Source organism: Athene noctua, chromosome 26 (genome assembly GCF_965140245.1).
Source record: "Athene noctua chromosome 26, bAthNoc1.hap1.1, whole genome shotgun sequence".
In the NCBI taxonomy this organism is placed as follows: Eukaryota; Metazoa; Chordata; class Aves; order Strigiformes; family Strigidae; genus Athene; species Athene noctua.
In genome coordinates, this window is record NC_134062.1 from 6,285,331 (window position 1) to 6,309,972 (window position 24,642).

At 43.1% G+C, this 24,642-nt stretch overlaps 1 protein-coding gene across 8 annotated transcripts in view; it reads right to left on the reverse strand.

The window, feature by feature from the left end:
- PRDM10 (PR/SET domain 10) overlaps positions 1-24,642 on the reverse strand; it is a 45,570-nt gene that overhangs the window by 4,732 nt on the left and 16,196 nt on the right. For 7 of the 8 annotated variants that reach the window (XM_074927588.1, XM_074927593.1, XM_074927586.1 and 4 more), the window contains 16 exons: positions 24,208-24,415; positions 23,598-23,839; positions 22,312-22,515; positions 20,233-20,305; positions 19,481-19,598; positions 18,388-18,517; positions 15,583-15,810; positions 9,954-10,301; positions 8,057-8,212; positions 6,873-7,052; positions 5,996-6,106; positions 4,698-4,898; positions 3,972-4,115; positions 2,661-2,831; positions 1,272-1,412; positions 473-641 (listed from right to left, as the gene is read on the reverse strand). In XM_074927588.1, the coding sequence (XP_074783689.1) occupies positions 473-641; positions 1,272-1,412; positions 2,661-2,831; positions 3,972-4,115; positions 4,698-4,898; positions 5,996-6,106; positions 6,873-7,052; positions 8,057-8,212; positions 9,954-10,301; positions 15,583-15,810; positions 18,388-18,517; positions 19,481-19,598; positions 20,233-20,305; positions 22,312-22,515; positions 23,598-23,839; positions 24,208-24,415 (2,824 nt within the window). Of the gene's footprint in view, positions 1-472; positions 642-1,271; positions 1,413-2,660; positions 2,832-3,971; positions 4,116-4,697; positions 4,899-5,995; positions 6,107-6,872; positions 7,053-8,056; positions 8,213-9,953; positions 10,302-12,812; positions 12,825-15,582; positions 15,811-18,387; positions 18,518-19,480; positions 19,599-20,232; positions 20,306-22,311; positions 22,516-23,597; positions 23,840-24,207; positions 24,416-24,642 lie in introns of all 8 variants that reach the window. The other variant, XM_074927592.1, reaches the window with a different exon arrangement.

The following is a 24,642-nucleotide window of genomic DNA, read 5'->3' on the forward strand; positions in this document are numbered from 1 at the left end:
AATTATACCAGCTAACATCAGCTGCAGATATAGTAATTCATGCACAGACAACACATCCTGTTCTTGCCCAAGAAATCATAGAATCACCATCCAGAGTTGCATGAACATGAGAAGTCATTTCATGTCTGTCGTAGTACCCATATCTTCTGTGTGATTCTTTCAAGCACCCATCCAAATTTGAACAAGTTGCTCTCCAGCACATGGATTCTTGCTGAATGCAAGTCCCTTGGAGTAAAGGAGCCCAGTCTACCTGCCCAAACCACACATCAGATCATTATGGACCTACAGCAGAAAAGCTAGTACAACCATTTTCATTCGTCTGAAACAGTTTATTGTCTTAGATCTCTATGAATATTAATCACAAAGCTTAATGAGCTCTGAAAATACTATCCCATTTGGTAACTGGAGAAATGGAGCACATTAGTCCCACAGACTAGCCAGACTACTAGTGAGAGCTCCTGCTGACACTTACAGTAGCTCCGAAATGAGTTCCACGTGCTGGGAAGATACGTGTGCTGGACTGAAGATCCTTGCTGCTGCTGGAGGGCTTGGTTTGGTGTCGATGGAGTTGTCTGCATCTGTGAGGGGCTGAGTTCCTGCTGAGACTGTTGTGAGGAAGGACTCAAAGGCTGACCCCCAACCTAGGAAGAAAAAAAAAAAAAAAAGGTGTAAGTGTTCTCAGTGTACTAAGGATTGCATACCTCTGTGCTGTTACAAACTTATCCTTCTTATTAATGGAAAACACAGGGCGGGGTTCTATAGCATATCGAGCACAAGAACTGCAAAGCTCCCCTCCCTCTCCTCCAAGTTGCTTCACTCTATGGTTAGGAAGCAGTGATCAGGAAACTGAAATAGAGATGTTGCTTGCTAAAGGTTACATAGAGAGTCTGTGACAGAGAACTGACATTAGAGGCTAAATACTACCCAACAGCATGAGGAGCTGAACTTCAAATATTTGAGGAATGCCAGTTTCCATTTACATCTTTCAACTGGCTGATTTTATTTAAGCTGAAAATTTGTCTGTTCCCAGTCATTTATCTCTACCTTGTATACACTGTTAGGAAAAAGACAAACCAAACCAAAAAAACCCCAACAAAACCCCAACAGAACACCCCCACACACCCCAGGAACGTCTGGGAACTACTTGATGATTTCATGTGAGAGTCATTTCATGCTTGGTCCTTTAAATGACACAGGAAAGACTGTCTCCTGCATCAGCACCTGAGCAGGCTGGGAGGGAGAGCATTTCCTGCAAGAGAAGAGTGAAATACCTGTGACGATGACTGAGTTGCTGGCGATGGCTCTGTGACCTGGATGTGCTGCACCTGGATAGCGTGCTGGGTGTACGTCTGGGGGTCATGAAGCTGCCCAACGTCCACCGTGGAGTGCTGGGACTGGTGAGGTGAGGTAGCCTGGAAAAATAATTTAAAAAAAAATACAAAGCAGAGGCGTATACTTCAAATTCTTTGCAGAAGCAGCCACATAAACCTCTTCTGTGTTACAAGGTTTGGAACAACAAGATGTGAGCCTTAGTGAGGCCATGCAGCATGCCTTGTTCAAGCCTCTGTTTACCCTTTTCACACTCCTGGGAGATAAAGCAGCACATCTAACAGATGTATGGCACTGAGATGGTTACATCTCTGTGATCTCAGTGGAAAGGACTTCCCTAAGGTCATACAAGCTGTCTGGGCAGCAGCTGGACTCAAATCAAAGGGTCTGAAAAACAGGATTAGTGTCAACCACTGAACCATCCTCCTTTGTAAGCATCTTTCTATAAAACGTGTACACACTCGAGAGCTGCACATCCAATACTGCAGTTTGACACAGCTCTGTATCAAGACAAGTACTCAGAGTCTTATTGATTAAAGAGGTTTTTTTGAGCAACACCTGCTTATGATGCCAATTGGAGTAGTTTAATTACAAGCCTGAGTCCTTGATAATATTAGCTGCAGGAATCAGTTTTCATGCTCTTGCATTGTTAAAACAGCCACAGTCAATATTAACTGGGGCCGTTTTTTAGGCCTTTACTAACCAAATTCATAACTTAATTTGTAATGAGGGGGCAGACAACACTGAGTTTCAGATTCAAATACAAACACGTGGTAGTTTTAGCTTCACCCTGTGGATGAGAGATTTGAAGGCTACAGCAATTTCTTACAGCTGCCTGAGTTATTTTCCTCAGTTCAGTTACTCTAGTTACATTTTGCTTTTATTTTTAGGAGGCTGTTGAGCATCACAGAGAGTGACTACTCCATTAGATGATATGAAGGGAAAAAGCAAACACTTTTCTGTACTTCCAAATTTTGGCTCTGGCTCACTGAGAACAAGGAAGTACAAATGAGTCTTCAACTGCAAAAATGGGTCACCCACTGACCCACTTTTCCAGTTGCTGCAAAACCTTCCTAGAGCAGACGAGCCAAGGTGCCCAGATGGGTAGAATAAAGTTAGGACTGTGTTGATATGTCTCCAGCAAGCTGGGTGAGACTGGCAGGACTATTTATGTCCAGTAAATGATGCTTCCCACAGCAACCCTACGCATTAGCAATTTATCTGCAAAAAATAGTCTGCAACACTACTCCTTAACAAACTTCCAAGTGCTTACAGCCTCAAGAAACCACAGGCTTGATATGGAGGGGGTGAAAACCCAACAGGTTACTCACTTGGGCCACTTGAACAACCTGCAACTGTATGTGCTGAGGCTGCTGCAAGCCAGTTGTGGACTGAGAGACAGGGATGTACTGGATTCGTTGGTAGTCTCCCTGGGGAGTTCGATAGTCTGTCGTGAGGGTCTGGGAGATCTCCGTCATCGCCTGTGTCAGTAAATCTGTTGTCTGAGCAGGTAGAGAAGGAGAGATACAGACTGTCATCCCATATTGTCTACTGGATTGAATGCTTTTGCAGGGCTGTAGTTCTTTCATCATGCTGAATCTACACTTACACCATTGGCCTAGTCATTTATTTACAAAAGCTTCATGTGTACAGAAGATGGGGTCATAAGCAACCACATGGATCATCCACTAGGACTGCTCTCTTCTGTCTAAATGCTGGTCAGGACCATTAAGGGCTAACAACATACAATAAAAAAATTATTTTCATCTTCTGACTTAACAGTATTTTGTTAGATAACAAAAATCCTGCCTTTGTGAAGGGTTGACTTAATTTCCAAGTCAAAAAAGTGCTTCTCGGATGTATTCCACCTTTTCTCCTCATCTGCCAGAGGGATAATTTTCTTAGCAACTGTATTTCTGAAGTGTGTAAAGACATTTAGCACCGAACAAAGCGGTGTCAGCATCCTGGCCAACTCTGCCCATTTTCAAGCAAAACAGTCTTCTATCCAGTTACAGTCTTCAAATAGCAAGTTTTAAACTGTGGTTAATAAGATTTTTAAAACTATGCACCATCCCAGCACAGCTAAAGGACACAAGACTGATTTTCTAGTCTCAGCTTTCACTTCTGTAGCAGCTGAGGTATTAGCAGTGATTAATAACAGTGAGAGATCAGCCACTGGAGGTTCGTATCACTCAGTGCTGCACTGTCCAAAGGATTACAGAGAGATCTTGTCTTCTCTGAACAGAATTTGATCCAGTCCCCAGTCATCGTTGGACGTGTCCTCTTGATCCCAAGAACTGCAGGCACCTCAGGAGAACAGTCCCAGTGAAAATCCTCAAGATGTGTATTAATTAGGCAGGTGTGAAAGTACCATGTGGAGTCAGTAGCATATGGGTCTGAGTGAAAGAAGGGAATGGAGCAGGGAAAAGAGACAAATCCTTAGAACTCCAGAAAGAAATACATAATGCCTGGCAAAGCAAAACTACAACACAGATTCAGGAACAGAAGTGATCTCAAATAACATCCTAACAGACGCTTTAAAGCGATGTCTGCCAAATAAACACTAAGACTGCTATACCAGAGGGCTTCTGTTCTGTTTGTTTCCCTCCATTGGCCTGATCTAAGACATCTTGAATCCTTACCACAACAGTCTCGCCGGTGGTGCTGTCGGTGGTTAGAACGGCAGGAGTGGAGCTGATGACAGCCGTCGCCAGCGGAGCATGTATCGTGTTAGGGAGCTGAGCAAACTCCGGGTGCTTCTTGCGAATGTGTTGTACCATCTTTGTCTACAGAGAGATGCAAAAGAGCATTAGAAACATGGTCAGTAACCCAAGCTGAAATCTAGCAGCCCTCTGGACTGCAGCTTTTATGTTTTCCTCAGTAAGGTGGCATCAAGATTCACACTATGGGATGCTCTGCTCAGCAAGAAGGTAACAAGGACCACAAAGTTGCTGCTGATTAGAGCTATGTGATACCGAAATATTGCCCCGAACATCACAGCCTGTAAGCTTTTTGCCCCAACACAGCCAAATATTTTGGGGACCTCTTCCAGAGATCACCTTTTTTGCATTTTGTTTCCCTACTCCTCTCCCTTGTAACTGTCAGTGAGCAGTTTCCAAGCTTTTCCATTTGTGACCAAACTCGGGTAACACCTCCATTTCTTCTTTCAAGCTCACACTCTCTGTTAGGGAACTTTTTTACTATAAAACAAGTGGGCTCTGCCTGTACTGTCAACATGCAGCATGGAACCAGCACTCTGACTCAGAATAAAAGAGCTCTGCTTGCAGACCGACCGATGACAGAGACAGTGGTGAAAAAGCATTACCAGGGAGAGGCTGTTTTCTGAATCTAGGAGACAACCCCCCTACCTTACTGCTGTACTGCTTGGAACAGTGAGGGCAGCAGACCGGAGGGGTGGCTATGGTGCCTGTCAGCTGGGTGTGGGTGCTCAGCATGGGATCTGGCTCTCCGGGGCCCGCAGGGCGCAGTTTCCGGATGCTGGGGGGTAGCTCAGCACCAGGATGGTTCTTCAGGATGTGTGCTTTGCGTTTACTGGCACTCTTGTACACCTGCAGGGTAGAGATTTGAAAGGAAAACTGAGTAATCCTGAAGTATGTGAAGAAAACAGTTAGCAGTTATCTTTATCTGGAAGGTCTGCAGGTTGCTTTAGACAACATCTTTAGTTAAATCCCCAAATAAGTGCAATGCATGAATATACCTACACCTTCCAGTGTTTATAATCAACCTGTAAAAGCAATTCCTTCTTGTGTAGCATGCAGAAGCCATTTGGGAACATGTTGTATGCCACAACAAAACATCAAAGCGGGACAGGAAGAGGAAAACCTTTTTTGCCTAATCCTTGGAGGCCAAATGTCAGAGAAGCTACTGATCACCGAAGATGTAATTTGTCCAGTGTTAATTTGACATGAGGGTTGATGCCTCCACTCTTGAACAGAGCATCAAACTGTTTTAAGGGTCTTCAGCGACCAACATATTTTTAAATTCTATTTAGGGATACCAACAAATGAATATTCTGTGATATTATTTAAAAACATCCATTTCCTTTTTCCCCTTTAAACAAAAGGAAGGAGACATCACAGAAGAATACATGGAGGATAAGGACAGTCAGAATACACTCCCTGGTAAATAAAGGCCAAAATGCATAAAAAGCAAAGGCCAGGGAATAAGAACAGGAACCCAAAAGCAGTGCAGAAGCAGCTTCAGGCTCCACTGAACACTGGGAATTATTGGCATGTGACTAAGCAAGCAGCTTAAAATAAAAGGGTTAGAAGCTAATGTTTAGAAGTGATACAGAAACCAAAAGAAATTAGTGTTCAGGAATTACAGACAGATAGGATACTTAGTCCTGGGCTGCAAAAAGTGATACAGGACTAAGGGTGAGTGACTGCTTGCTGGATCACAGTATTTAAGTTTCCCAACTCCAAAAATAGCAGAAAAGGAGAACTGCAGTTTTCAATTAGCATTCATCTGCCTTGACCTAAGTGCATTTTGTCTTAATTTTTTTTGGACTGCAGGAATGTTGCTGGCAAGCACCTCATAATAAAAAAAAGCTACAAACGCTGCCAGATATTTCATTGCGGAGACAAATGGGTTGCATACAGGTCTAGGACTGAGCTACCCTCCAAGGAGTGACTTCCCTACATACCTTATCACAGTACTGACAGAAGTAATCTCTGTTGGGTTTGATGATGGGCAACGTGAGCTCTGGCACCTCTTCTATTTTCATGTCTGGATGTCTCTTTGATAAATGATTCACCTTAGGAGAAAGAAACACAGAGAACAAGAGAGCATATTACAGCTGGAAGCCAAGAAATTGCTTTTTCTCCTAGAGACGGGTAACAATCAAACCAAAACTTGCCAGCAGCACTGGGAGCATTTGCTGCTGCAAGGGTTAGTGCGTGCTTGCAGTCAGCTGCTGAAGGTAAACATGGTCTTGCTAGATCTCATTTAGAGTTTCTCTAATCAAAATAAGATGGGAAGAGGTAAAATAGCTTGCCAGAACACTCTTGCAGCTGAGAGTGAAGTAAAGGGCCTCTGCCCAGGGAGGCCTTCGCTAGCAGAGATCACAACCCTCACGAAATATTTGCAAAGGAGATTTCCTGCCGCATAACACCCTTTACACGGTGGCAGTTACCAGGCATGGCCAGGAGAGGCCCCTCAAGAAGGGAGAGAAAAAAAATAGGAAACACAGCCAGGAAAACTGAGGCAGTAAGGCTGAACTAGGCTATGTATTAATCTCATGTTCTGTTAAATACTTTACACATTAATCAGCATTACTTAGCATTGAAATATGGTCGTGACAACCAGACAGACAACGCAGGCAGTGAAATATGTAAAGGCACACATCTGCTGAAGAGATAAGACACGTGGGTTAAAAAACCACACATAAGTCAGCTGTAAAATTCTCCCAGTTTCACAGCATCCTTGTGTTCCAGCCATTGGGATTCCATCTTTATTCCTCAACTACTCTTCAAAACTGAGTAGGGAAGTTGCAAGAGAAGCTAGAGCACACAGACACTCACCAACATCCCCCTCCGGCGGAAACCCATCATACAGAGTCGGCACTTGAACATGAAGCTTTCGTAGTCGGTGGAAGCTATCCGAGGCTTGAACGTTTTGGAGCGGCTGATTCGATCAGCTTTCTTGGCCTCTCTCTCCGGGTTGTGCATCCTCTGCATGTGCTCTCGCAGTTTGTCTTTCCTCTAGGGAAAGAGCAATCGAGGAGAAAAATATCATCACCACTTATTGCCTTACTACCCGTTACAAGGAAGAACCACCATGTAAGTTGCTCAAAGATCTCTCTTTGGCTTTTCCTCTCCAGTGCTGCCGTGAGATACAGTTGCATGCTCAGCATTGGACAGCTCAGCAAGAACCCTTTGGGCTTAGGTTTATCCTTCAGACCAAGGTGAGGTTGCTCAGCCACGAAAGCAGGAGCCTAACTAATGCTAATTTAGCAGCATCCATGAGAATGAACCCTGCCACTCTGTTTTTTTTCTTTGAATTTATCTAAAATATTGGTGCTCAACTCTGTACAGCTGGAAACTTGCATCAAATAATGCTCTTGACTGAGGAGGAACCTACTGCCCAGATGCAATCCAGCCTCTCTCTGGACACACACTGTCTAGAATGTGCTTCTTCACCCCAAAGTATCCAGTCCCTCAGTATCCCGTAAGAAGCTAAGCGACAAGGAGCAGGCTGTGCCACCACAGTCTACCTGGCTCCCCGTCTGCTCCATCTGTTCTGGTGGGATCTGGAAAGGCATCTGCATGTCATGTGCTGACAAGATGGATGCCACGGACACAGGCACCTTGGCCAGGAATATTATTAATCCGCTGATATCAGCGAGAAGTTTTCTTAACTGATATGAGCAATACAACCCAAGAACCTGGCAATTGAGCCGTATAATGACCCAGTTCTTAATGAGAAGATGGAAACTTCCTTTAATAGTAAATTATTAGAAATAAGATCTGATAGACGAGACACCCTGCTACAGCAGAGCATGCTGGGGCGGATCTTCCCCTTTGTCCCTCAGGAATGAACGTTGTAGCTCACATACAAAGCAGCGCATGCGACTTGCAGACAAGTCCAGCATGTTTACACATTAGTTTCTTCCACCTTGGAGAACGTGAGCTTATCGACTTGAAGGAGGGTAAAGAGTGGTGTTCTCTACCTGTACGGGGAACGATCCAGTCGAGAGTCACCTCACCTTGAACTGCTTGCCACACGTGGAGCACAGGAAGTCTTTGCGGTCTGAGTGTCGCAACATATGGAGTCGCAGCTTGTCAGGACGGCAGAAAGCCTTGTCACATTCTGTACACTGGTAAATCTTTTCTGAATGGAAACTGCGTACGTGTTTCTTGACCTAGAATTGCAGATCATAGAAAAATTGAATTTATTCAAAAGAAGAGTGTGTGGTACAACAGTCTAGGAAATTCGTCACAAAAAAGGAAAAAGAGAGGAAGAACATTTTAAGAGGTCTCTAATCTGCTTTGGTTTAAAAAGTATTTTATCAGAACAATTGCTATCTTGACAATAAAGCCATAACATCTTTATTATGCATCTGGATGGACAATTTGGTTTCCTAAAGACTGATTCTTGAAGGCATCAGCTATTGCACAGTTGGGTGCTTAATGGGCAGCAAAAGCCCACAACATACCAGCTTTACTGAATCATCCTTGAGTTAACATGTTCATCTGAGGTCCATTATCTTTACTTCATCTATAAGAAATCAAAACAAGGGACTAATTCCTTTCAATCAGAGAGAACAAGCTTGCAATTATAACTGGTAAAAAAAAAAATTGTGACAGAAAAGCATTTGCAAGCCATTCCTGAAGGGCAAATACTTTTGCATAATTTGGGACTATCCTTAACCTCTTCAAGAATCTAGTGTTTTGGTTATTTTTTCCCCCCTAATAAAGTAACTAATGAGCTTTGACATTTAAAATGCAAGCTCAAGAAATGAATCTCTAAATCTTTACCATCTTCTAATACTGATTATATGTGGAACAACTTGATATCTTTATCTGTTCCACATCAAAATGTTTAAGTAGGCAGCAATCTATGGTGACTAGACTTAATTATTCACATAGCACCAAATGAAAAAAATCTTCTTTAAATTTCAAAATAGAGCTGAATAGCTAGAAAAAAGCCATGGGACCTTCTTCTGACTTGATCGGTTTCACGGGAGAGTTTATGGGGAAGTAGGCTGCAGTACAGCATTTCTGAATCATCATAATTTTTCCTTGTTCAACATCTACAGAAGACAAAGGTTTTTGCACAGGGGGAATTATATTAGTAAATCACTTTTCCCCATCCTTTCCTCTTTAGCCTATTGGATAGTCTATCAGTTCCTATTACTTGACTTAAACTGGATTTCTACATTTCAATTTAAGACAGGCAACTCAGCAAGACGTATCAACCTCTTTGTCCCAATGAAGGATAATGAGTATGTGCATGGTACATCTCAGTTTTTTCTTACTGAAGATCGAAATAGCATCCTTAAATTCTATTAACAATCTTCTCCAACAGCTCTGCACACCACACAAAGTAGTTACATTACTCAGTACTCCAGTGCAACCTCTCCGAAGCTGAAGCCCAGGGGGGAAGTCAGGAAGCAGAGTATCCTGATCTGTTCTGGCATTTCTGCAAGGTGTTTAAATGAATTACCCTGACAAAAATCAGTCAAGGGAATAAAGATGTAAACCCACTCTGGTTCCAGAGTTTTAATGACAAAGGACAAGGTGTATTCAAGTACAAGCAAAAGACAATTCCTTTTTGCACCATGGATCTGTACTGACCAAAAGGGACCTCTGCTTTAGGCGTTTTCTAGGGATAAGGGACCACCCCTCCTGCAGTATGGTGCTTTCTAACGCCAGATTGAAGTACCACATCTGATGATTTAGGGGAAAGAGCACTGCAGTGGCATAAGACAACATCTAGCAATGCTTGGTCACTCCTCCTTTTTAATTTCTGACAGCCATGGACTCCTTTATCTTGTGAGAATGAACTGACATGCAGCATCACATGAAAACAGTACTGAAAAATTCACAGAGTGCTTGCAAGAGACCCAGAAGGCAGTGCTTCAAATCAGTATGGCATCTCACCTGGATAAAATCTGGGAAACGTTTTTTGCAGGTAGGGCAGGTGAAGTAGCCATCATTGACATGGATGGCCACATGATCTTTGAGCAGATCCAAGCGGTCAAAGGACTCGGGACAGAAAATGCAGGAGTATGTTTTCTGGTCCATGTGGAACTTCATGTGACTCTCCAGAGCACCACTGTTGATGAAGCCCTTGTTGCAGATGTCACAAGTCAGAGGGCAGTTCCCTTCCCGTCCGTGAAACCGCAAGTGCTGATCCAGTTTGTCCTTCTCGCGGAAGGCCTTCCCACACTGCAGGCATTTGAACGGGCGGAAGGATTTCCGTATGAACAGGTGCTGAAGAGCGGCATTCTGAGAGAAACATCGAAGAGACCGTTACCTTTCATTAGGACGTATCGATTCCACATACAAATATTTTCAAGATCAAATATACCAGATGATCCCTGAAGCTAAACTTCAAAAAAATGCTTTTGCGTTCTAGATTCTTATGTCTCCATTTTACAGAAGAGGAGGCTGAAGTAAGGGATATACCTGCAGCTACACACCAAGTTAGGAGAACACAATGCAGGAGTTTCCCTTCCAGTCCCCGTTTTCTGTCAGTTTAGCTAACTTTTTTTTACTCTCTGAAGTACAGACCTGGGCCTGAGAAGAGCTGCAATTCCCGCTGATTTTTGGGGACTGGGTCACCAGTTCAACCACCATACAAAGGAACATCTTTCACGCAGGAGCAGGGCTTATGAAATTCAACAGCCCTTTACAAAAAAATCAGCTTCTGCACCAAAGATCACCACAGAGGTGTGCAGCGGTGGTTTAGCATTGCCTGGAAAACTTCCAGCAGAACACACATTCAGGAGATGCTGGCCTAAACCTTTTTGTTATTTTCAAAAAGATTATTTTCAAAACATTACAGCAGGGGCAGAATGGCAGGTAAGAACTTGTGAGCAATTCACCTGTCTGTGCCATTTAGCATATATCATGCGTGAGAGCCTGAAAATGAAGAAGATAGATGGAAGACAAACACACCAGTGCTAAACCAGGAGGAACCCTGATAGATTGTTGTCTGCTCAAAGGGTTGTTGGTTACACACAGTCAAACTTGAAATTGCTTTTCTAGGTATTACAAGGCACCAAGAATATTGTGAATTGAACACGTGTTGTGCAAATATTAATTTTAAAATTTAATATACTGGGCTCTTCTCTATTTTTCTTCATGCCTACTGTGCACAATTTCTCTTCTCAGCCCCTGCTTTGTTTTGATGAGTGCTTTCCTTCAGTCTACCTTTTCTGTAACATTTCATGACTGATACCTCTTCCCTTTCTCCCCTTCAGATAAGTGTTACAGAGCCATCCCAGTCCTGATACCGGCACTGTCTGCTGGAGGAACAGATGCTGCTGGATGTGTTGCCTGTAGAAACAGGCAAGTGTCCCCTGCGCCTGCATTTCAATAGTGGATGAGAACTTTTATGTTGGACAGCTGCAAAGCTGGAAGTCAGACATATCTCTGCAAGCATGAAATTCTACAGCACACTATCACCCATACTGTGCTGAAAGCACACTGCAATACTACCGTATCTCCACAAGAAGCCTAAGGAATACTAACTCTTCTCCAAAGTAAGATCTATGCACTGTCGTTTATTGATGTCTTCTCTTTTCAGATGTTACACACAGATTCTACATCATGACAGTTAGAAAAATAGCACTAGAACATTGCTGGCACCTATGCTTGCATACATTCAGTATTACATACTTCTCCACGAGATATGTTCAAGACTTCTGCAAACAGATTTCCCTGGTTTCCTCTCTCCTTTTCCTGTGGGAATGTCTGGGCTGACATTTGCTGTGTCCCTTAAGTGTGTGCCAACAGCTGACACTGAGAAAGTAAAGTTAGGAGCTCTTCTGCTGCACTGAGGGAACAGCTTGGGAATACTGTGAAATGCTATGCTAGAGATTAAATTAGTGAACCTGAATGATCCTTTTCACTGTGTGAACTGCAGAGGGAAACCTATACTTTCATTCCAGAGAAAGGAACATGAAAGCAACTGTTTTGCTAGGAAAAAAGCTAACACTTTAATAAAGGAGCCCCAAATGAGCCCTCCCATGAATTGTCATCTCCATTCCCCATTTTCAAGTGGAGACAATGGGAAATAACACGGATCTGCTGTTAAGTCACACTGTTGGTTGGAAAGACAGACATGTGCTGTATGAAAATTAATGTGTTGCTTGGAGTCAGAAGTATATCATTTTCCCCCTAACTACAGGTATACACTAATAAACCAAATAGTTGAAGAGATGCACTTCAAGTTCTTAACTCCACTATTGCTGTACTTTGCTATTTGATCACTGGTAAGATACCAGGACTGGTAGGATAGCAGGCCAGACTTCTATACCATGTAAATCTACATAGTCCCGTTGCTATCTCAAAGGCTACAGAAGGGTGAAACGTTTTACTACTCTTTGGTTAGATAAGCTATCAACTATAAAAACAGAAAAAGAGAACTGTTGTCTCGTTAACTGATAACATCGATCCGGTGCAAACAATTGCACAAACAAATCCTCCAAAGCTTTAAGATGGTTATTACACATTTCATCCAAGCAGATTACCCCTGTAATATTCACTATTCAATTCAATTTGCAATTAATTAGTATGAAAAGAACTAGAGGAATGCAAATTGTTATTCAGATAACACTCCATTCTGGACATTGGTTGCTTAAAGAAGAACAAGTGTGACAATTTACAAGGCGGGCTCAATCAGGAAACACTAAACAGAAGTTGGACAAAACAACACAGAAGGCGATGTTGTTACGTACCATTCGATCAGATACAGCAAAAACCCAACGAAACAAAAAACCAAACCAAACCTACCTGCAGCTCCAGCTGAGCAGGCAGCATTGAGGGAGAGAAAAATACTTATGTTATGCAATGGACTTTAAAACAGAAGCCTTGACTTCTGCAATAGTCACGCTTCTGCGGGTCACTACAAGGGTCAGCTCTTCTAGCTAGAGTTTACTCTTTACTTAGGCAAAACTCCTTTGAGGTTTTTGCCTCAGGAAACACTAAGCAGATCTTCAAGGTTTACCCTGTAGTTAATAACTGCCCAAGGGGAGTTAAAGGGCAAAGATAAAAACCACAGATAATCTTGAAGGTGTTTTGCGACCTTTCATGTTTTCTCAGAGTTGATTAATAATGATGTAATGCGTACTGCAGAGCCACAGTGAGAATGAAATGCTTTTAGCAGAAGGGAATAATTAGGGCAGGATGACAACAGGGCAAGGATTAGAAGAGTGAAAAAGTTAAAGAGTAGGGACTTTTTTAACCTCATTGTACTGTTTGTACTCTGTTATACAGCCAGTTGCATTTCTTTCAGCATGAAGCGACTCTGCTTTCCAAATCATATCCCTGTCCCTGCCAGTTCCTTCCGCTGAGTAAAGCAGTCACCTACACAAAGGACATTTTAGGATCAGGTCTGTATGTAAAAAAAAAAAAAAACCAACAACAAGCAATTTGGAAATGTAGATGTTTCTGGGATCAGCCCATAGATGCTCTGGACACTGCCCAGAACTGAACTGAAAACAAATATTCATTTTGGCTGTGGACCAAACAGTCCTCTAACTTGTTACAAGAGTATCTTGAGGGGTGGGTGTATCTCTTTCCAGTACTAAGGACATGACTGCCGTATTTAAAGTATAATCTCCAAGGAAACTCCACAGGCTCTAAAGCAGAGGCTGAAAAACGAACTGATCCTATCAGGACTTGAACCCCAGGTCACCAGAGATCAGTGCTTCCACCGAGAATGAAAGCACTCAGAGCATCACTGCCTTAAACCTTAGAAAAAGTTGAAGCCACTCACACACAATTACTAGTTTTGAAAATTAAATCCTACATGAGTAATAATGAACTAGAGCTACACAGGTCTCCAGATCATCACAAGTCAAGACTTTCCACCTGTTCTTTGGAAGTGAACGATGTACTGCACATCTTAAAACCAAATGTTTGCTTGCTTATAATATTAAGTGCATCTTATTGTTAAGAAGGTGCTGTGAATAGCTGAACTGAATGAGTGCTCATAGGGTGCTAGAGCTTGCTGTGATTTTCAGTGCTTAAAAAAAAAAAAATTAACGCTTGCGAGTTCACTCTTATCTCAAGCCCTCATTGCTCACAGTCTGACGCAGTATGGAAAGGTGCTGTGCAACCATCCATCTGCCATTCTGCCCCTATCTTGAAACATCTCCAGGACTCTGCTGAACGCGAGCTGCCAGACGTTCAGGAAGTTGGGGAGATTTGGAGAGACAAACGTGTCGCCAAGGACTAAACCACCACTGCACCCCTCCTAGTTGTCATCCATTTGTGACGAATTTCCATGGAACAAAAGCTAAGTCGCAAGATGAAGAAGTAACTTCAGAATTTCTGTCCCTTTCTTCCCACATTTACTCCTTAAGATGATCTTAAGTTCACATCTTGGGTTCAAAAGTTCAGGAAACAGGCTACACCACCTCTTCCCATCACACTCAGGCCTCAACTTTCTAGCAAGGAAGCTGTGGTATATCGTAAGCAGTAAATACCCATGTTCTTTACTGTCAAAAACTCAGCATCTGTCTTTGGACTCTGTTATCCACCCTTCAACACATCCAGGAAAAATCCCCCAAGCTTTTAACGAAAAATCAAATTACTTGTCATTCAGAGTGCAAGCATTTTATATGGTTAAAAATTCTGCAGTCTTAATGTGCCTGAGACAAATTCTTCCTTCCAGATATGCCGCTGCATTTATGGGGTAACACCACTACTGGTCTTGTATATATATTGCTATAAACTGAGAGCACAATTTGGCTCAGCATCACCCTATACAGAACAGTTACTCAACCCTTTTCTAATCCTTTCTCATCCCCTAAAAATGAAGTCTTACCCCAATTGCAGCTGTTCCTTTCTGTAATCAAAATTTTACACATGGAAGAAAAAGAAAAAGATTTTAGACTAAATAAACCAATCTCACGGTTACACGGCTTGAAGGATTATTTGCTTGAATCATTTCCCTCCCACACGTAGTAGAGAAAAAACAGCTCACCCAGTTGACACAAAGCTCAGGCTCAAAGTGTTTGCTGTCGGTACACAAAGCTCTTAGCACAGGTTTTAATCTCACAAAGACAGGCAGGTTTTTCTACCCCAAGAAAGGATTTTATCACTAAATATCATCAAAGTGGATCTAAACTGAGGTCGTGGTTCCTCTTTGGCAACTGTTTGCGAGAGAAGAGTTCTGAGAGACACAGATGGTGCTGTGAACAAGTCATTAGTCTGTGCCACAGTACCACGTTCAGCCGGCTGTCTGAAGCACTCCTGCTTGCCAGCTTGGATGGACTGTGTTTCTATGAAAGAATTACTGTTCTGGAATTGAATCTGCTCCAATTGGTGACCAGTTCTCACTAGCACCTCACGAGATACTAGTGCTTTACACGAGATTTGTCTTCCTTTCAGTGCAAATAAAATTGTTAGGAGTGAGATGCTTTATTCAGGATTTGGAAACGGATACGACAGTGAGAGAAAGAGACCAGCTGGTCCTGGCAGGCAGGTCCGGCGTTCTCTGGGTTACAGCAAATGGAGAGGGTGAGAGAAGACGTGATCTGCTGTCCTCTTTGCTTACCCTGATACGCTTGGCTCGCCTCATGTCATCTGCTGTCATGGTGCTCTGCGTAGGCACCGCGCTCTCATCGTGCTGCGGCTGGAGCTGTAGCGGGTGGCTGTCTGACTGCTGCTCCAGTGCCGACTGCGTCTCTGATGGCACTGGAGTCTGCTCCTGCTGCTCCAACCCATTCAGTGTGGCTTGGCCGGCCTCATCAAACTGCCCCTTGCTGGAAAAATGCAGCAAGTCCTGAAATCGCAAATCATACAACCAGTGATTATTCCCCCCACCCACTGAAAAATGCTTTGATAATACTCAGCAGAAAACAAGATTTCTACATACTTAAATCACAAGCTATAAACAAAATGTGTCTACGCTAACACTTTCCTGCTGCGTTCCACTGATGCTCACAGCAGATCACCTACAGCAACAGCATCCAGAGCGCCAGGGAGGAAGCGCTGCAGGTGAGCGACTCTCGTGGCCACCAGATTGTCACATCGGACACGGACAATCCAAGTGACCCAGCTGTTAACAGCCGAGCAACTTCTTCTGCACTCATGACTACAACTGCTTTAACCAAATGTGATGTAGGGTGACCTGTGAGAAATTATACATCCAAAGTGACTAGCACAGACCAGGGGGGGCAGAGAATTCCTGTCTCGTTGAAATTGTTGTCACTTTGAAACATTATCATGTATTGTTATGCAGCGTCTTCTCCTTTCTGACAAACTAGCTGGAGTGCTGAACTGGAGAGTGACAAACGAGATGATTATACACTGCACTGTGTGTTTTGCTACCCAGTTTCCAAGCTCTGTGTACTCTCATCTACCCAGCTGCATACATCACTTACATTTCTCACACAAAGCTGGTTTCCTCCTTTTTTGCATTAGCATAAAAGGGAAGGTGTTGGGAGCAGGAAGCACGTGCCAAACAGCTACATTCTTTTTGTGAAAGTTGCAATAACTCCTCTGGGATGGAATCCTCTTGTATTACAAAAAAAACAACACACAGATCCTTACTTAGTATCACTTAACACAGCTAAGGAAACTTAATTACTCAGGTGTGTCCAGAGAAGGGCAACGGAGCTGGGGCAGGGTCTGGAGCACAGGTCTGCTGGGGAGCGGCTGGGGGAACTGGGGGGGTTCAGTCTGGAGAAGAGGAGGCTGAGGGGAGACCTCCTGGCCCTCTGCAACTCCCTGCCAGGAGGGGGCAGAGAGGGGGGATGAGTCTCTGGAGCCAAGGCCCCAGCGCCAGGCCCCGAGGGAATGGCCTCAAGCTGCCCAGGGCAGGGTCAGGCTGGCTCTGAGGAAGGATTTCTGTGCAGAAGGGGCTGTTGGGCGTTGGAATGGGCTGCCCAGGGCAGGGGGGGAGTCCCCGGGATCCCTGGAGGGGTTGAAGAGTCGGGCTGAGCCAGCGCTGAGGGATCTGGGGGAGTTGGGAACAGTCAGTGTAAGGTTAATGGCTGGACTGGAGGAGCTTCAAGGGCTTTTCCAACCTACATGATTCTGGAATTCTGTAAAGTACAAGCTAGGAAACAGAGTGCCAAAACTCTTATCAGTCTGGTACTGTCAAAGTGCAAAAGCAGGTGTGGGAGAAGAAAAACTGAGGTGCCAACAGGAGTGCAAACCATGAATGTTTACCACAGACACTTAGCAGAGCCATCTACCAGCCAAATGTCCCATCCTGGTCTAAGTAGTGAGTTTCCACACTTGCTGACACTAAACTGTGCTCACAGCACCCGGAGTCTCATGTTCTCAGGCCAATGAACTCACGTCTAGCCTTTGGCAAGGCAGGCAGGTCTCCAAAGGCCTGGGACATAACCCTGGCCCTGCTCAACATTAGAGACACAAGGGAGCTAGCTGTGGGCTGTGCTCCAGGTGGGCAGGATGCGAGCCACCTCCCATCAGAGACCAGACACATCAGCATGGGACTGCGCCCAGTAAGTCCTGTCTCTCTGGAGTTCAGAGTTTGGGAACAGCATTATGCTTACTTGTCTAAATGGAGCTGACTTGTGTCACGTCAGCTTGAAATGAGGGTGATCTCGCAACTGCCTGCGCTTAATGCAACATTTAGGACAATCCTGCAGGCTCAGAAAACAAGCACAGACACTTGTAGGCAACATATACATTCCTCCCTCTGAGTCAGCACTGAACCATGACCCAGGGAGATGGCAGAGGAAAATTACCACCCCAGGTATCAGCTTTCAGCTAAGTCATAAAACAGAGGCACTGATCCCTTCTGACACCTTTCATAAAAGGATTTGGTGGTAACCTAAGCATGGTCAGCATCAGAGAGAATTTAGCATTTTACTTAAATGCATCATATTAGGTCCCTGTAGAATATAACCAACAGCCACAAGCAAAAGAACATTTTGCAGTGAGTATGCCTACAAGAGGCTCTTTTGTTAATATTAAAACATCATAAAGAATCATAGCTCAAACTGATTTAATTCTACCAGCAAGTTATAAGAGCAGGCTCTGACCTCACATTCCAGAAAGGACAAATATGAACCTAAATTCCCATTACAGTTTTACTGTCTATATTACTTTTGTGATGCTGCTAAACTGCCGCAATAACCTGTCTCACAGCTAAGTGCTTTGGGATGAAAGTTGCTGTAGAAATGCAAGAGATTTTAGAGTTTTCCTAGAAGGAAAGTAGTGTGCTCCCCTGGCAGAGAATCCCAGCTAGAAAACCAAAAATTACTTGGGTATAAGTCCAAAGCACACCCACAATTTGCACTGATGCCCCAAAATTCTTTTAGGCAAGAGTTTACATCCCACGTGATTTTTTTTTTTTTTCCCCTTTCCTCCATCCCCCAAAATATACCTGTGTCCCTTCTTCGCACTTTTCCCCATTTTCACTGGTTACTTCCATACGCATGAATTTGGGAGGGCGCCCCGGGCGTCTGCCTGGTCCAAACCTCCTCTTTCCACGCCCACGACCTCGGCCTCTGGCTCTGCAGAATACATAGTGCTCCAGGTTAGAGACAAAAAAAAAAATGGATTTGGAATCTCCACTGATTTTATGCATTCTTTCTCAGCACCACTATTCACCCATTCAGCTCAGTAACAATGCTCTGCTGTAAATAATAAAACCTGAATAAATTCTGGCCAAAAAAAAATAGGGTACTGGCTAGTATCTATTTATTTTGTGCTCTATGAAAAATTAAAGTCCACAACACATTAATATTTATTTTGGTAACTGTGGGACCAAGAGGACTACTGGATTCTAGCAAGCCCTCTGCCACGGCAACTCTACTTCCAACACCCCAGTCTATGGTGTGCTGGAAAGCATTTTCAGCTAGATGGAACAGTGCACAAGGAAAACAATTTAAAACCCAAAGCCATAGCATCCCTCCCCAAAAAGGCACTTAGCCATTGATGTCAGCAGTAAACTGAAAGGAACAATTTTTCTGTGTCAAAAAACAAACAAAATGCAGCCACTTGCTAAATTTCAGAAAAAAAGAAGGCACCAATGTCTTCTGCTCTCTGATAGATGTTTGTAGATTCAGCTTTTAATGGGTCAGAATAAACTATCTTGCCAGCCCACTGAGGAGCCAAAGCACTGGAAGTCTTGTTCTCCAAGCTCTGTTTCTGCACACATCTGAGAAGCACCAGTATTTCAGTATCGTGGTACCTAAATATCGTAATTTTTTAAGTCAAGGGCAAAAAACCAAACGCAAACCAAAAAAAAAATCTCACCAGTTTCAATGGGGTTTTTATTTCCCTCAAGCTATTTCTTTTGCAAAGTCCCTTAGGCCAAGCAGCTTCCTGGTGCCACATTCTTACCTTGAGGTGCTGAGCCTTTCTCTCGTGGGTACCCAAGTTGGTCAATAAGATCTGTGGGGCAAAGACCCTCCTTTCTGCAAGTTTGGGGAAGAGCCACAGTGACACACAGACACAGCTAAAGCTTTCAGTACCTGCTGAAGAAGTCCAGCTTCTCATCGTGGGAGTTGAGATGCTGCTGGAGTTGCTCTGAGCTCATGAAACGACGATTACACTCGTAACACGGCCAGTTCTTCTCTTGCTCTCTGAGAACTATGTTCAGTTGGAAATGTCAATAACAGCATTTCAGTCACCACCAATTAAATGCCTCATTTTTCTTCCCCAAGCCTTTCTGTCCTCTGTGGACCATATTTCTTTCCTGAAGGTTAGGCAGACTGCAAATACCCAGCACTGCTCCATTTAGCTTTGCTTTTATCCCCTCTGCACCGTGGCATGACTAGAGCTCTTCACAAAAAGACAAAAAGGTCACTGGGGACTATAAACATGGCTTAAAATTCAGGGAGTTTGGGAAATTTACCCTTCTATGGAAGAGCACTTGCAGGATTCTGTCTCTGGCATGAGTTAGGGGAGGTCAAGAGAAATTTCTCTATCTAAAGCAGTAGCACATTGGTTTATGACACAGGCATTAGACATCAAGTACAGAAACATACCTCTTTCCAGCAACAACTTAATGCTTCCCCAGAAACTGAGGCAAAAGGTTAAATTAGTGCGATATTAGCATGAGAAGTTAGTAGAAGTAAGTCCCAATAATAAAATCTAGATCTGGTTTTACTTTTCTTAACCTAGCAGAAACTTGGGCGCACTATACAGGCCATATACTTGAAACTAAGTACAACACCCAGCACCATCATGCAGCAAAAACTGAGAGCAGAAGACCCCAAGTTACCCTTCCTTTCCTCCTCAGATATGTCATGGATCTTCTGGTTCACAAACTCTGCATAAGAGGCAGCATACCACACCTGCAACAAGAATACAACATTAACAGAACACTGAGATGGAACCAAAACTAGAGGGAATTCATTTGAAAATGGGTTTTAAGCAATAGATTTACTTCACTTGCCTCAACCACTAACTCTTATTGCTCCTTTCATCCTCAATAATAAAGCCTGTTGAGATCAATATGCCCCCACTGAGGAATAAAAGAGCTTTGCTCAGAAAGCATATCCGTTTAATTTTAAGGCACAGCCTCCTAATATGAATGTTAATCTCACACATGGCTACCAGTAGCTCTGAAGGAAGTAAGATTAATCTCTTTAGACCTGACTGTATGATGGTAAAGGATGAGTGTCAGCAGAGTACTGTTACTGGTTGTACCAAGAGGAATGGAAAAGTAGTTAACTCGGGGGGTTTCCCATTTTTTCCTGATTTCTTTATGTAGACAATAGGCAGCACTGTCCACAGAGACTCATTTTAAGTGTTTCTGAACTTCTGAAGGATTGAAGCAATATGGTCCTGCTTCCCAAAAGAAAGATCTGCTAGGCTGCAGCATGATGGATCCACTTTCATTACACAAAGGACTTAGGAAGCCTTCAGCAGAGAGAACCACAGGAGGAAGAAAGACAAAATTTATAAGAGCCTAAAATCAGATGCTCACATTTAGCTGAGAATTCTGGTATCATTTCTCATTTTATCTGTTTGATTAAAAAGGTTCGGTTTTAGAAGAGATTTCTCAAAGAAGGCTGAACAGATTTTCAGCATGAAAAATCTGGGCAAGTTTAAACTTGTACTGGGCCACAAGCGTTTTTGTAGCAGTGGTGAGTGGGATTTCTACTTCCTGCAAAGACTCCCCAGCAGGTACGTGTTACTTTGCAGGAATTTCCCTGGCTGGACAAAGAAGAAAGCCTGGAGCTCCCAGACTACTCACCTGTCACACAGTATGAAGCTCTCAACTTTGATTGATCCTCCTAGTTCAAACTTTGGATAAAACTCATATGAATGCCCTACATCCACTCGGGGAGGAAAACACATTACAGAGCCTAGGTAATCTGCTTTCAATTATCAAATCAACTTTACCCCAAAAGATGCTGCTAATACATAAAGCCAGAAAAATGGTGCTTCTGCAGGCAGGTCTGTACAGATTTAATTAAAGTCTGATTTCAGATTGATTTAAAAACTGTTGAGAAAATGATGTTTGGATACACTTAAAATGGATTAACAAGGTTTCTAGTGATTCAGCTTAAACAAATCAAAGAAACCAAAAAGAATCCGACTCTTAAAAATCAGCAATAAGAGTATCAGCAGGCTTTTGCTCTGGTTTAGCTAAGTGTGTTTAAAACCCTTTTTTGGGGGTTAAATCATTGAAGTTTATGTGCAAGAAAAGATTTGAAGAAGAACAAACAATTTCCTGATAGCAAAGTTTCTTGGTTACCCCCAGTTCCCCAAAGGATGTTGAAAAATGAAGGCCATCTCAGCCAGCCATGCTGCTTTGAGCTCAAAGTAATCAACACATTTTGAGAGGGAACAAAAAGTAACTCACAGGGAAGCCACAATATCCTTTATCATTTTCCACATGCAAAGTTTCAAAAGTTCCAGGAAAGCCAGGTAAAGTGAGAGACCATATTCACTTAAGGCACCAGAAAACAAGTCAAGGGCACACAGGACTAACTGGAAAGGGCATCCAGAACTAAAAAGAATAAGACTGCTGCAATAAAAATTAGATTGCATCAGCAAAATATATGCAGTGTAAAGCATGACAGTGACAGACAAATAATTTACACACTCTTATTCTAAACTTCCGCATTTTATACCTGAGCCAAAGCTCATTTAAAATCTCTAAGTTGCTGGCTAACTACTTACTGACTTCAGTGACATTTGATTCAGGCCATCATGTGCTTTATCAGACAAAAAACCCTCTTAAAATTATTTACAACAATCATTTCTGGCGAGATGCACTTATTAGGTAGCAACTCTAAGATTTGATTTAATCAGCAGAAAAATGAGTCACAAAACACAAACAATGCCATACCTTGAGTTCCTGCTTGGGCTCCACGTTTTTAATGGTTGTGTAATAAATATGGTGGCCGTACTGATACGCTACCAGGTTCTGCTCCAAATGGTTTTGAGCTGGACGCACAAACATCATCCAGTTACAAAGAGCCTCACTAGAAAGCTCAAACCACAGGTCCTCTTGCAAATCTCTGTCTTTTCTGTCACCCTTATCAAGAGAAACCTGTAGAAAAATCCAATTACATGCGACTGTAACTGCCTGGCAGCAGGTTCAAAAGAATTTGAGTTTCTGAAAAAAAACCCCAAACCAACTACTGTGCCCACACAACTTTTAGGAAACCAATGAATTAGGAAAGCAATAAAGGCATAATTAATTTTCTCTTTGCTAATAGGGATCCAGAAACAGGCAGCACTTAAAAAAATATTTAAAAACAGGCAGAGATTTAACTATGGAGTGAAATTAAACTCCATTTAAGGATGGACCCTTCCATGGTTTTCAAGGGCAAGAAGCATTCATTAAAAGGCTCAGGCAAAGTCCTTGACATGTGACTATAAATGAGGCCCAAGAAGCTGCAGCTTTAGTCACCTATAGGGCATCAGCTGTCAGATGTTTCTAACTGGCAGACCCACTTCTTTTCTTTCTTGACTCATGACACTGCCTCAAGCTGGAAGCAGCCCTTCTTTAGCTGAACTTCTCTTGGGTTACTGAATCTGTCTGTGGTCACAACTTCCTTGTCAGACACTGACCATCAGAACCCAGTGCTCCTAAGACTGTGGACCTAATCTCCAGCAAATAAAGGACCAATTTCTGTAATGAAACCAGTAAATAAATGGGTAAAGGTCAGTCAAATCCAGTATACCTCCTGCCAATGACTTGGCATGCGGAAGGGGAGAAAAAAATCTCTCCTCTCCCCTACATCTTGTGGGGGAGAGGAGGGAAAGGGGAAGAAAAATATTTTTTAACTTAAGTTACAGCATGACACAAAATAACGGTTGCAAAACATCCTCAGATGAGGCTGCTATATTTATGTCCAGATGCTGCTTCAGCCCATGTGAGAGTGATTCACAGCATTCCATGTTATGAGTCCTATACATCACACCATAATGCCAGAATATTCACCACCATTATTGTGTCTCCCTGAATAACAGTAGATTTCAATCTGGGTATTTCCGAGTTACATTCAGAGATGGAAGTAACAAAAGAACATCTCCAGTGAACTGACTGAGGCAGAGCGACACACTCATGAAAAATCAAAGCTTAAGCACAAATTGATCCCTCCTCTTCTCTCGCATGCACATCCTTACCTTCAAATGGATATAGCAGTCTTTGAGTTCGGTTTGTCTAACCAGGGGTCCTTCCACAGGTCCAAACTGTGTGCGTTTGGGGATACGCCTTTTGGAGAACACACCTCCCAAAAACCTGTCTATATAGAGCACCAAGGGGAGGCTGGCTCTCGCCCTGGTCAGCACAGGCCGGTTGGGGATTGGATGCAAAGGTCCGTGTTTTGGACACACAGAGGGATGTGCGTTATTACACTCTTCACACCCTACAACACAAAGTCAGAGAGGACATGACTGTCAGGCAGACACTCACGCACCAGCTTGGAAGAGACAGCCTTATCTCTCTCTAAACATCTTTGGCTCAGCTGTGGGAACATTTATTCCAATAGTCTGTCTACATTTTAAAACAGTAGACAGGGCAGCCTCCTGCAAAACAGCTCTGAGACTCCACCTAAGACAGAAGTTTGTCTTTTCAGTAAGGCAGCTCAATATCAGTCTATGTTCCTGGGTGTAAAGGGGTTTACTTATTACTGCTCAAATCTGAATGGTTTTTGGCTCCATTTACTAGAGGGCTGATAGAGGGGGAATAAAAAAGAGCAGGGCAGCTACACTACATGCTATGTTGTATGCTTACACAAATCATTGGGATCAAAGGGTCGAGGTGGATCTGGATCCCATTCATCCATGTCAGTGTCTTCCCCATCTTCATCCTCATCTTCATCCTCATCATCTTCCTCTTTTGTTTCCATCCTTCCCATTTGATTCTGCAGAGGTGCTAAAGGGTCAGAACCATCCACTGCCTCCATAGGAGGTAACACCTGGTTATGCACCGGTAACGATGCCTGAGGAAAGAAATCACAAATGAACAATCAAAATGGATTCAGGAAGAAAAACACTCTTAAAGATGAGCAATGAAGGTTTGTGCTAGTCTACCCTTTCTGCTTCCTTTGGTAATGGAAAGAAGGACAAGGGAAAGTGAAGCGACATGATAAACGATTGCTGAGGGATGTTTTGCATGGCTGCTGCTGACAGCCTCACTCAGGACAGCTCTGTGTCACTCTCAAGGGCT